This window comes from Capricornis sumatraensis, chromosome 19 (genome assembly GCF_032405125.1).
Source record: "Capricornis sumatraensis isolate serow.1 chromosome 19, serow.2, whole genome shotgun sequence".
In the NCBI taxonomy this organism is placed as follows: Eukaryota; Metazoa; Chordata; class Mammalia; order Artiodactyla; family Bovidae; genus Capricornis; species Capricornis sumatraensis.
In genome coordinates this window covers 66,925,521-66,938,361 of record NC_091087.1, presented here as the reverse complement: position 1 = coordinate 66,938,361, position 12,841 = coordinate 66,925,521, and the positions used below count along the sequence as shown (strand labels likewise).

Here is a 12,841-nt window from a genome sequence, read left to right as displayed (position 1 = left end):
TGTATAACGGGACACATCCTGGAGGAGGGTGCGGAGCTGGCCCAGGTCCCGGCTTTGTCACAAAAGTCATTGTGCGGGCTGGAGAAAGCCCCTCCACCCACCCCACGAGATTCAGCAGGCCCATCTGCAGAATGGGGCTAACAGCCCTTCTGTCGTGGTTTCGTGGAGATGACCTGAGAGAGTCTGAAAGCTCAGAGTGTCCCGGGAGCCCGCCCTCCACCTGGGTCTACCCCTCGCTGGGAAGCTGTTGGCTCTCCAGTTGGGCAGTGAGGCTGGATGGAGTTCAGGGAGGGAGTGGGGGTCCCCTGGGTGGGGAAACCTCGCTTGTGACCGCTTTGGTGTGTCTCCCTCCTGCAGGAAGGCCAACCACTCGGGCAAAGCCAGGCTGCGGGAGACCCACAGCTCCCAGAGCGACTCGCTGACACAGCTGGTCCAGCAGCCGGACGTGATGTACTTTATCCTCTTCCTCTGGCTCCTGGTTTACTGTCTGCTGCTCTTCCCCCAGCTGGACGTCAACAGACTCTGATGCGTGCGTCTGCGTAATAAAAGAGACAGGACCCTGGCCGTGGGGTGGGCATTCTCCTTCCTTCCTCTTCTTGCCTATTCTGGACAGAGCACTTCTGCAGATAGTGGAAGACCTCCAAGGAAACTTAGACCACCCCCACCCCCTTCCCCACTATTTTTTTTCATGTTTCCTTTCGTTTTCTTTTCTTGTAAGTCCTAAGCATGCTTTTCTCTTAGGCTGTGAACATAACACTCAGGTGTGTGGCCGGATCCTTGGGTGGGGTTTGTTTGTGTGCCTTGTTCTATCAGGTATTACTGTTAAGCTTCGTGGCTGAGATTTATGGGGCTTCCAGGTGGCTCAGTGGTAAAGAATCTGCCTGCCAGTGCTGGAGACACAAGAGATGCGGGTTCGATCTCTGAGTCGGGAAGATCCCCTGGAGAAGGAAATGGCAACCCACTCCAGTATTCTTGCCTGGAGAATCCCATGGACAGAGCAGCCTGGCGGGCTACAGTCCCTGGGGTTGCAGAGTCGGACACGACTCATCGGCTGAGCACAAGCACTGATTCTTAGCTCGCTCAGCTTTTAAGGTCCCAGATGGACTTGAGTTTGTCACCTCCTGATGACAAAGGGGATGAATACCCCTGGGAGAGCCCCTATGGGAAGAAAACTGCCCCACTTTCCTCCACGAGGGGCATCTGGGTGAAGGCGCTGGGGACCCCGTGGTGGTCTGGTGGTTGGTCGTGGTCTTTGCGGGGCAGGAGAGGGGATTATCCAAAGAACAGCACAAAACTGCTGGCCCTAGGAAAGTGCGTCCACAATCAGCAAAATTCACAGAAAGTAAAGGCTGGGTCGTGAGCTGCAGTGCACACTTGTTCACACTAGGGTGTTTTTCTAGGGAGGGGATGCATTTTCATTTTGCTTTTGCACTGACTGAATTGCGATAAAGCTGTGATTTTTCAAACCTTTTCCACCCATGGAATCCTCCGTTCAAGAGAATTCTCAGGGGGTGGTCTAGTCGAAACATGAAAAGGAGAGCTTTGGTTGACTCGGGGCAAGGCGTGGGATCCCTCCTGTTTTGTCTGGGCAGTCCCGCACCTGTACCCCCCACCTCCGGCTTCCATCTGTGGCTCCTGAGGCTGGTACCCAAGACCCCCCAGAGCACTGTAAACACCAAGAGCCTCCCAAAGCCCCAGGAGGAGGGCAAGGGTGACCTGGCTGAGAATGAGCTCTGGTTGGTGTTAGAGCATGTAGTAGCCAGCAGGTTCCTGCTCCGAGAACACCTGTGTACACACTACCACACAGTGTGAGTCTCAGCACCGCCTTCCTTTGTGGTCCATTATAATGGGTTTCTTGAAAAGGAGAAAGGTTTCCGGAAGGCATCCTGAGAAGTAGCCAGAACTGGCAGGTGGTAGAGGAAGGACATCCAGCCGCCCTTTGGTCTTCCATCTTCCTTCTACCCTGGGCTCCCTGCTTCCTTTCAAGACACAGGCCCTACCTCCCTGGGTATCGCTTCCTTCTCCCCTTGTCCTCCCCTGCTCAGAAAGCATATCGAGTGAGACTTACAAACCCACAGACTATGAGGTCAAGAGGGGCGTTCAGACAGCATCTTTGCTGCTGAACCCAGAGAGGCAGAGGCGTTTGGCCAAGATCACACAGCCAACCAGGAGCAGACTTGCAAGTGTACCCAGGCCACCCGACATCCCCCCGGGAGCTGTCCCCTCTCTTAGGGAACTTCTCTTGGGCCCAGGGATGTCCTGAAAAAAATAAAACAATGAATAGATAAGAATGTCCTCATTTAAAACAAAAACAAAATTTTTAGGTCAACAGCCAACCTTTGTTTTATTCTCGTATTTTTCCCACGAAGTTTTGTTCACTTCCAGGCTTGTCACCCGTTTCTTCTGGAATATCCTTCACGGCTCTAACAGTCTGTCAGCTGACACACCAGTGTTGTTCTTACTCTAAGAATCATGCTTCTCTCTCTGCAAGCCAAGGGCTTGCTTATTTCGAGCAGTGGGTCTCCAGTTTACAGAATTCCAGCATAGCCAAAAGAATTTACCTAGCACATTTGAGTTGATGACAGCCAAAACCTGAATTCTATCCCACTCTGGTTATAGCCTGCCTTCTCTCCATGAACGAATCTAAGCCTTCCAAGCTGAAAGCTGTTGGGAGCTTGGAGCAATTCCATCTAGAGGGCCAAGTGTCCCATGGAAAATGAGCTAATTAATGAGCTCCCTAGCATCATTGAACGCTCAAAGGTACAGATACTAAAGATTATGTGTGTGATATTTTATAACTCTGGACACCAAGCAGTCCTCACCTAAATTAGATGCTTGAAGAGCCAAGGAAGAGCTGACCCAAACGTTAATCATTTCATTTTACGGATATAGGCCTTGTTCAGAAAAGTCTGCAGGTTTTCTCTCTCACCCATTACAAAGTGTAATATTGTTTAAAACCATCTGCTGGCAAGATGCCTGAAAGTCATTTAGTTCAAGTTGGCAGCAAACTGATTTTTTTTTTTTTTAAGAAAAAAAGATTCTCAATTGAGGATAGCCTTATGTGAATGAAGTCAGTTATAGAAGGTGAGTAAGAAGAAGCCAGCAGGACAAACCACCCCATGGTTTGTTTTTTTTTAAAGAATTTATTTTTAGTTCTTATCCAAGTAATACATATTCATAGTTTAAAAAGAAACAAATACAAGAAGGCTTTTAATGGAAACTAGCGATCTCCTGTGTCTTGCTTCCTGCAAGCAACCCTTTCAGCTCTTCCTATTTCTTCTAGTATTTACCTTTGCATTTCTATATAACATGCTTATATTTCTTTTTATGGTTAGAATTTAGAATAGCAAGATATCTACTGGCTTGCTATTATGGTAGAGAAGGATCTTGCTCTTAGCCTAACCCCACTTTGTTTTTCCAGCATAGTTAGATTTTGTTGTTTGGTACATCTCTCTTCATCGTGAGCCTATGAGGTCTGTTTACTTCTGAACCAAGTGGTGTACTATAGTTGCTTGTCTTTTCTCATCAAATATTTTCTCCTTGATGATGATTTTGGTGTGCCACCTTCCTTAGTAACTTCCTGAGAAAAGAACATGGGAAGCAAATATTTTGAGATTTTGCATAACTTAAAACGTCCTTATTCTGCCCTTACCCAGGGGTAGCTGGATATAGAATTGTGGGTGGAAAATAATACTCTCCCACCACTCCCACCTCCAACGTGGTTGTTGAGATTCTTAATGTCATTCTGATTCCCCGGCCTTTGGCTGTGACCTGGGTTTCTCTGCCTTCCCAGGAAACACTTCAGATCCCTTCTTTCTTAGTGTTCTGAACAGTCCCAGTGACGGTGTGCCCTTGAAGGCATACCTCGTTCTGGGCTCTCATGGGAAATTTCTTAAATTTTCTTGTAAGTGTTCATGTTTTTTCTTTCTGGACCACCTGTTGTTCCAATGTTGGACCTCCCAGGCTAATCCTCTAATATTGTTTTTTCTATTTCTCATCTCTTAATTTTTTATCTGCTTGCAAAGACAGTTAACTTTATCTTCTCAGGGTTCCTGGTGAATGGTTTTTAATTTCCAAAACATTTTGTGGCGGTTCTCTTGTTTCTGTTTTATAGTGTCCTGTTCTTGTTTCGTGGCTGCAGAACTTGTCTCTCTGGATGTTCATGATAGTGGGGTTTTGAGGAACTTCTTTTCTGCTGTTTTGCTTTTATTTCCTGTAAGTTCCCTTTCTTTAGGTTAGTCTCAGGCTCTGCCTTTCATGTTACGTTTTCTTGAGATATCTAGTGATCCTGCATATCTGCTCTTGTGTAAGAGTGATATCTCAAAAAATGGACCAGAAACTCTATGTGTCAACTTGTGGATTTTCCTTAGGGTCACCAGGTGGGCACTTGAACTCTTTAGGGGAGGACCACACATATCAATAGTTGCAGGTCATTTCTCATTGTGTTTCTTTAGAGATATTTCCACTTCTCTCTGAGCATACACAGGGCTGGTAGTAGCCTATGCAGAGCCCTCATGCAGTTTCAAAAGGGCATTCCCTCTGAGTGGATGACTTCAAGATAGGTGCCCCTCTGGGGCAGAAGCCCGCCATGGGCATGTGGCCAAACTGGCTGGCGCACTGTTTACCTCTTTCTCCAGGGAAAGGCTTGAAGAGCAGAGTAAGGGCTAGGGTTAACTCCCAGTTGCCCCTTAGCCTTGCCCCTTTGTGCAGTGCACAGACGGGAGGGCCATACCCAGAGATGCCGGCGCACACCTGAGTGCCCGCATCCTGACCGCTGAGCAGGCGTCTCATCGCCATCAGTATGTAGACACAATGAGTCAGTCCCGCCGCACTGTGCCTGGTGTCCCTGGGTTGGAACTCCTCTGCTTCCCCCTAGGAGTGGCTGCAGCTCGGTACCACACCTCTCCTCTGCACGTACGAGGCACTGGGATTCCTTGGCCCTGCCCGTCTGCCTCCACTCTGCCCCTGCCATGAATGGGTTGGCGTCTCTCACATGCTGTCACCTCCTCTCCATCGCTCTGTCTTCATGATGCCATCACTTCCATTCCTTTGCTCTTGTTTCTCTGGGCTCTCGCCAGGGAAGACATGAGCCCATGTGCTCAGGTCACCATCCTGCACACATGGGCCCTCTCTATGCAGTCCCCTGCGCGCTCTCTCCCTGCTGGTTAGGCAAGCTCACTGCTGCGTGGACACACTTGTGAACTTGCCCTAAGTCCTGCTGAGCCAGTGGTCTTCGGGCACCTTCAGTTTGCACTGGGCCAAGTTGGGGGGGTTGAGGAGGGAACACAGTGCTCCCCTCCATGCCACAGTGCAGATAAAGGTTCTCCTTCCTCCCTCTTTCACCTCCTGCCCCCACACAACCATCTTAGACCTCCCGCTGCCCCCAAGCTCCATGGAGTCATGCACTTTTTAGGTTTTCCTTGTCTTGCTTCATTGGGAAACCAGTAGCCCACACTGGTGTCGGCCAGTGACCAATACAGCTGCTCCCTCTGTTGGGTGGCTGTTTGGAACTGGGTGAGCAGTTTATCCCAGTCAAGCCGGGACTCTGTGGGGAGATGGGTTCCCACCAGGACTGAAATCGGAGTACCCTCTTCTCTGCCCCTTAGACAACCACTCCAGATACAGGCTTCCTCTCTCTTTCTGGGATTCAGCAGAATTCTCCCCAACTCTCCTCTCCTCCCTGTGCAGTCCTAACCTGCTCTGTGTGAGGGCTGATCTCATAGACGGCAGAAGATTTGGAGGCTGCCTCCCTGTATAGCCGATCTCCATAGATTGCAGATTGTTTGTTAGCCTTAGGGATCACGCAGGGATCACAGGGCCTCATTTAAGAAATGAGAAAGGCGAGGACCAGGAAGGAGAAATGACTAGTCCCAGTGTTGCTTAGTGCCCTCAGGAGGGACATCTTGACACCCAAGCAAGTTTTCTGCAAACCTCCAGCCTCCGGCCCTGGAAGCTCACTTGCACCTCCTTTCCCGTCGAGGACTCAGAACATCCAAGAGCTGATCTCAGACACAAGCCCAAGTAAACAAGGAAGAACTGTATCTCCCTGAACACCAGAACCCACGGTGGCTTCCTTGTTCAGAGCTCGCCTGTCTCCATGGCCGTGTCATTGAAGGGCAGTCCTGTGACGCACTCTGTTTCATGCGACCTTGGCTTTTCTTAACTCTCCGGAATGCCACTCAGCTTGCAGCCGTGGCCTCTCTCTCCTTTCTGCTTGGAGACCTCCCCAGCCATCTCCATTGACGTCCTGAAGTCCCCGAGGTGGGCTGTGTGCAAGTTTCAAGCCAGCATGGCTCTTCAGAACCTTCTTGGTGACGCTCTGGCCAGGAAACAAGAGCCCATGATGCCCTTCGGGTCCAGAGGTGTTATTTCTCTCACCCCAACATTGCATCATCTCTGCTGAAACCACCTTGGGGGCAGATTTAGTGCCTGGGGCCACAGCTGCCGTCCGGAGCCCCCACTGAACGGCTGGCTCTTCGTCCAGTCCGTCCAGCTGCTGAGCGGGGCTGCGCTCAGGACGAGGGCCAGGACCTGGCTGAGCAGCTGAAGGCTGAGAGCCAGCATGAGTGATAACATGCTCATTTGCTGGAAATGGCTGCAGAGTTTGCCTTAACGGTTAGCCAGCGTCAGGGAGCCAAGAAATGAGATATGGCTTCTTCGCTGGACATGAAATCCCACGGATCTTTTTTTGCGCTGTCTCTTGTCAGGCACCTCGTTGAGGAAAAACAGCGAAGGGAAGTGAACCTGAGGCAGGCAGAGCCGGGACTCAGTTTGTTTTGCATCCAGAATTTTCCATCTCCATGGCGAGCATGCAGATGCTATGGCCTCAGGCTCCAGGTGAGCCCTGGCCCTCGGTTCTCTGGTGTATGGCAGCTCTACAGTGGCCCGCAGGTCTTCACTGTCCTTCACTCTCGTGGGCTCTGCCAGCTTGGGAAGGGGGAAGGGCCTGGAGACTCTGAGCCCCTACTTCCCAAGGGTCAGCAGAGATCATCAGAGTTCCAGAACCCCTCTGATTTTTCTGGAATTGCCAAGTCCTCCTGCACAGGGAAGATCAACTTCAGTTCGGTTCAGTTCAGTTCAGTTGAGTCATGTCCGACTCTTTGCAACCCCATGAATCGCAGCACGCCAGGCCTCCCTGTCCATCACCAACTCCCGGAGTTCACTCAGACTCACGTCCATCGAGTCAGTGATGCCATCCAGCCACCTCATCCTCTGTCGTCCCCTTCTCCCCCTGCCCCCAATCCTTCCCAGCATCAGAGTCTTTTCCAATGAGTCAACTCTTTGCATCAGGTGGCCAAAGTACTGGAGTTTCAGCTTCAGCATCATTCCTTCCAAAGAAATCCTAGGGCTGATCTCCTTCAGAATGGACTGATTGGATCTCCTTGCAGTCCAAGGGACTCTCAAGAGTCTTCTCCAACACCACAGTTCAAAAGCATCAATTCTTCGGCGCTCAGCCTTCTTCACAGTCCAACTCTCACATCCATACATGACCACAGGAAAAACCATAGCCTTGACTAGAAGGACCTTAGTCGGCAAAGTAATGTGTAATTTGTTCTGAGAACCTTGATGAAAACCCATCCGACAAGCAGTCACCTCTAGCCCAGGGGTATAACACGAACAAGCCGAAAAGCATCCTTGTCTGTGGGAAGAAGACAGCCAGTGTTTTATGCTGTTTGACCACATGGTGTTAAATACACAAGAGTCTGGCCCTGATCCCACTGGAAACTTTAAAATCCCTGACTCTTAGGTGTCAAGGCCAGCTTTCATCTGGCAGAAACCTCTCTAACTGAAGCCGCCCGCCCACTCATTTTATAGTCACTTCCTTCCCCAGGAGGTTTTATGGATTGGGGAGGAGGGCAGGTTTGGGAATCAGCCAGATTTAGGTTCTAGTTCCAGCTCTGTCTCTAGATACCTGGATGACCTTGGGCAAATAACCTCTCTGACCATCTTCTGTGCAGAGTAGATACTCAGTACATGTTTGTTGAGTGAATGATAGTTTCCTTGTGGACTTGCCCAGTGGTCTAGTGGTTAAGACTCCATGCTTCCACTGCAGGCGACACAGGTTCGATTCTTGGTTGGGAAAGTTCCACGTGCGGCCAAAAATATTAATAGCTTCCTTGTGAGCTTGTTACAACATTGTATGCTGCTCAGCAGGTCCTTGTCTGCCTGTCCCTCCTCACCAAGCTTTGACTAGACCTCCTTTCATTATATTCAGTCACCATAGCTTTCCCCAGCTTCTTTCCAGCCCACCTCCCTCTTGCCAGCTGCTCTGTCTCAAACCTAACTCATACCTTTTATAAGAGGAAGTCTACCCATGAACTCACTGGACCCTTCACAATCACAGGAGGTGGTTCTTTCACCACAGGAGGTGGTGCTTTTAGCTTTAGAGGAAGCTCAAACACAAGAAGGAAAAATAACAAGATTATAGAGCTGGAAGGTGGCAGAAGTGCAAATATAGGCCTTCCTTCCAGACGTTGATTTCCACCCTAGACTTCACTGCTTAGGAAATAAGCTTTGCCCCAAGGTGATTCTGATTCTTACTGACTTCAGTCTAGTTGGCAAGAGTGGATGAGGACCTCAGAGCTGGGCAGGTGGTGAACTTTATCCGTCACTTGCAACCCCCCACTTTGCGTTCTTTCCCTTTCTAGGTTTCTACACACTTTGACCCTTCCCTGGTGACTCAGTGATAAAGAATCCACCTGCAATGCGGGAGACCCAGGTTCTATCCCTGGGTCAGGAAGATCCCCTGGAGGAAGGCATGGCAACCCACTCCAATATTCTTGCCTGGAGAGTCCCATGGACAGAGGAGCCTGGTGGGCTACAGTCCATGGGGTTGCCAAGAGTTGGACACAACTGAGTGACTAACACTTTCACTTTCCACACGAACACTGCTTAAATATTTCCTTCATCCTCAGTTTGTAAAAGTGACAGAGTAATATTGTACATCAATTATACTTCAATTAAAAATAAGTTTAAAAAATTTTAATAACTGAGGACACCCCAAATTCAAGTTTTAGCCTAAGGTTGCAAATTTATAACCAAAATGACTGCTTTTAAAGGGCCTTTAGCAGCATAAACTCAATGTCTAACATTCAAGAGTAAGTGACTTTAATTAACTGCCCCCAGCTCTTCACTCAGTTCTTCTAACATGCTTTTCAGAGTGGAAGAGAGGCCCCCTCCTTTGAAAAGCAAATTTCATTGTCCTGGAAAGAACACAATTAAATTAAGGATGAGAACATGAATTCCTGGGAGGAAGACAACTGGTTGGTCTGTGAGATAGGAATCACCATTTTTTTCCTTTGTTCTGCCTTTAAAAAGTTGTGGGTTTTGCATTGTTGCAAAAACAAGTAGAAAAGTGTCTTTTGATAGTTTTTTTTTTTTTTTTTTCCATTTGCAATAATTCCCACTTCTCTTAGCCCCACCAGAAGTCAGTAGACGTTGCTGTGAGGATAGCCACAACATGCCTGTATTCCTAAGGGTTGAAACACTTTTAAAAGGAAACTCTTAGGAGTGTCTGTAACCTAGAGAGTTGACAGTGTTCCAGAGTAGGACAGCGCTGGCCTGACTGTTAGGAATGCATGTCCTAGCTCGGGCCCACCTGCTGCGACACCTTGAATAATTCATTTACCTTTCTGGGTAGGAAGTTGGAAGACCTCTTTTTAGAAGTTCATCCTAGATTTAAAAATCCAAAGGTTAGCAAGTTTGTGTTTGTGTGTGTGTTTTTTAAACATCTCAGTAAGTGGCCTATTTGCTTAGAATAAATGTGCCTCTATATTTGTGAGTGAATTCCAAAGCTTAGAGCACAGCTTCCGGCTTTAGTATTTAGAAAGGTGCCTTTGGAAAGGGTTTGGTGGAATAAAAGGTAGTCTGTCTGTGGAAGGTGTGGGGGTGGAAGCTTGTAGAACGTGCGAGATCTGCTTCCTGGGCTCCCAGAACTTAACTGGTCTCCTTAAATTAAATCAGCATCTGACACAGCAGTTTTCTCAGATTCGTTGAAATTCACAAGTTCAGCCGCAGGAATACACAGATGTAAACACCGGGACCTTTCTATTCTCCTCTTTTCGCCCCCGGTCCCTCTGAGCATCGACACGCATAGTGTTAGCCACTCGGTTGTGTCCGACTCTCTGCAACCCCATGGACGGTGGCCCACCAGGCTCCTCTGTCCAGGCACAGAAATTCCACTTGAATCAGAAGCTGCTTGCATTCTAGCATTGGATCCTTGAAGCCAAAGATTGGCACGTTTGTGTAGAATGTCCCTGGGGTGGGTGTGGCACTTGGGGAACGGGTACCATGAAACAGAGGCCCTTTGTCCTTGAATTGCACCCTAAATTAGCTGCCAGCATCACTAACATTGATGCTGGTAACGTCAGCCAAAGACAAAGAGTAAATACCCAAGGATGTTTGGTCCCTGCCGTGGAGCAGGTACGTGGTCGGGACCAATTAGTAAGCCTGACACAGGAGTTGTTGAAAGTGTGTAGTATTGAGTGATGATGGGTTTATTTTTTCAAGGTCTGTGGTATGTTTAAGAGATTCACTGCTACCGTTTCTTTTAATATCTTGGCAGGACTTAATTGATAATGTCTGAATATTTTTACTGAGAGGACTAAGAGAACTATTGGAAAAAAGTGAAATGTTATTTTGTAGTACAAGAATTATTTTGTCTATTTAGTATATACATAGCTGTAGCTTTGTTAAAAAAAAGGTATCTTTGTAAAAAAAATTGTATGAATGTGCACTCTTATTTATTAATTATTGTAAATGAAGATATAAATGATTATTTGCATAATTTATACCTGGTGGGAAATTAACTGGAGTATTTGTTATTTGACTGTTTTCTATTAAGGAGTATTAGGCTTGGTGCTATGATGAATGGTCTTGTAAAATTACATGTATTCTTAAGAAAAATTTTGAGTATAAATCTCATGAATCAACCAGCTCATTGATCATTCTCATTTCCATGTGTATCCGTGCCTTTCCCAACCAGAATTTACACTGTCTTCCTTTATCCCAACAAAGAGAACTGTTGCCAGGGTAAAAGTGAAGCTAACTGACTATAGAACCATAGAGATTGTAAGAAATCCATCCTTTTTTTAAACCGTTAACTTGCCTTGCGCCTTTGCAGGTGCAGCTCTAAGAAGGGACAATAATGGTGGTGGCGATGGCACTTCCTGTGGGGTTGGTAGTGGCCCTGTGATTCTGGAGTCAGGCTGGTTGCCTAGGTTTGAATCCTGGGTCTGTCTCTTACCAACTGTGTGCTGTAACAAGTTACTGTAGTTATTACTAGTTATTCCTAGCCTAGGTCCCTCAGAAAACAGAGCCTGAGTTAAACCTCATGTGCTTATGTATCACTGGGGAGTGGTGCGATCCCAGGACAGCAAGAGTGAAGCAAGGAAGAAGGAAAAGCAAATGAGCGGTGATACAGCAGGTATCTATCACACACCTGCCTAGCATCAGGCACTATTGTGGTCGCTCAGAATAGAGTAATAAATGAAACCAAATCGTTGTGCTCACAGAGCTCACATTCTAGCAGGGGAGACAGACATAAACGAAATAGGCAAAGTCTATAGCATGTCAGATACCTATCAAGACGTGATGCAAGAAAGATCAGGTCAGGAGCCTCGGTTTGGAGGTAGATGGGGAGGTGATACAATGTTAATAGGGAGGCTCATTGAGAGGGAGACGTTAGACCAAAGACTTGCAGAAGATGCAAGGACAACTCGCTTGAATAACTAGGAAAGAGCTTTTCAAGCGAAGGGAAAAGCAGGTGCAAAGGCACTGTGGTGGGTCTTGGCTGGTGTTTTTAGGGGACACCCAAGAGCCTGGCATGGCTAAAGCACAGATGATGGAGGCGGGAGAGAAGCAGGAGAGGACTTCACTGGGGTGCGGTGGGTAGGGCCGTGCTGGGTGTTTTAAGGACTTTGGCCTTCACCCTGAGTGACCTGGACTTCCTGGAGGATTTTGAGAACATGGTGAGCCAGGCTTACCTTGGCTGCCGTGATGGCAATAGACTTGGGAACAAGGGCAGAACCTGGAGGCCAGCTAGGAGGCCATTGCAACAATGCAGGAAAGAGGATGATGGTGCAGACCAAGATGGGCCCCTGGGAGTGATGAGCGGTGATGAGCTTTGTATTATCGGAGCAGACTCTCTGGGTTTGCTTATGGATTGGGTGTAGGGTGTGAGAGAGAGGATCTAGAAACGCTCTAAGGGGACTTCCCTGGTGGTTCAGTGGCTAAGACTCTGTGCTCCCAATGCAGGGGGCCTGGGTTCCATCCCTGGTTGGGGAACTAGATCCCATATGCCACAGCTAAGACCCTGCACAGCCAAATAATTTATTTTTTTTTTTTCTTTTTGGTAAAAAAAGAAAGGCTCTAAGTTTTGATCGGAGCAGCGGGAAGGGTGGAGGCGCTCTGGGCTGAGATGGGGGAGTCGTGCAGGGAGGAGGTTTGGAGTGCGAATGAGCACACTAAGCTGAGATGCTGGGTGCATTTCTCCTTGCCCTCTCCTTGCCCAAGTGTGCCAACCCTGGGATGGCCCAGCCCCAATAGCCCTTAGCTGCTCTGCTGCTGTGTCACGTTGGAGGCTTGGGAATCTCTGATGGGTTTTGGGAGCCCAGGTCCCCAGTGCATCAGGAGGCTGCTCCCTCAAGCTGGTCCCTCTGTCCTTCCCTTCCCTTCCCTCCTCCCCCCCTGTTTCTTCATGTGTTTAAACTTTTCAACACAGATGAAACCTTCCTTGACATGTGTGGAAGCTGCTCCTGCTTGAATGGAGGAACAGAGTAGAAACACATCAAACCATCTGAACCACATTAAAAGAGGGGTGGGAGGGTAACAGGATAGCAAG

The 12,841-nt window shown here is 48.3% G+C and overlaps 1 protein-coding gene across 1 annotated transcript in view; it reads left to right on the top strand.

Moving 5' to 3' along the window:
- The window catches only part of CLMN (calmin), a 126,693-nt gene extending 115,834 nt beyond the window's left edge, over positions 1 to 10,859 (top strand). The window contains exons 13-14 of the mRNA XM_068991129.1: positions 358 to 570; positions 8,649 to 10,859. Coding sequence (XP_068847230.1) covers positions 358 to 526 — 169 coding nt within the window. The 3' untranslated portion in view covers positions 527 to 570; positions 8,649 to 10,859. The remainder of the gene's footprint in view (positions 1 to 357; positions 571 to 8,648) is intronic.
- Positions 10,860 to 12,841: the final 1,982 nt, after the last annotated feature.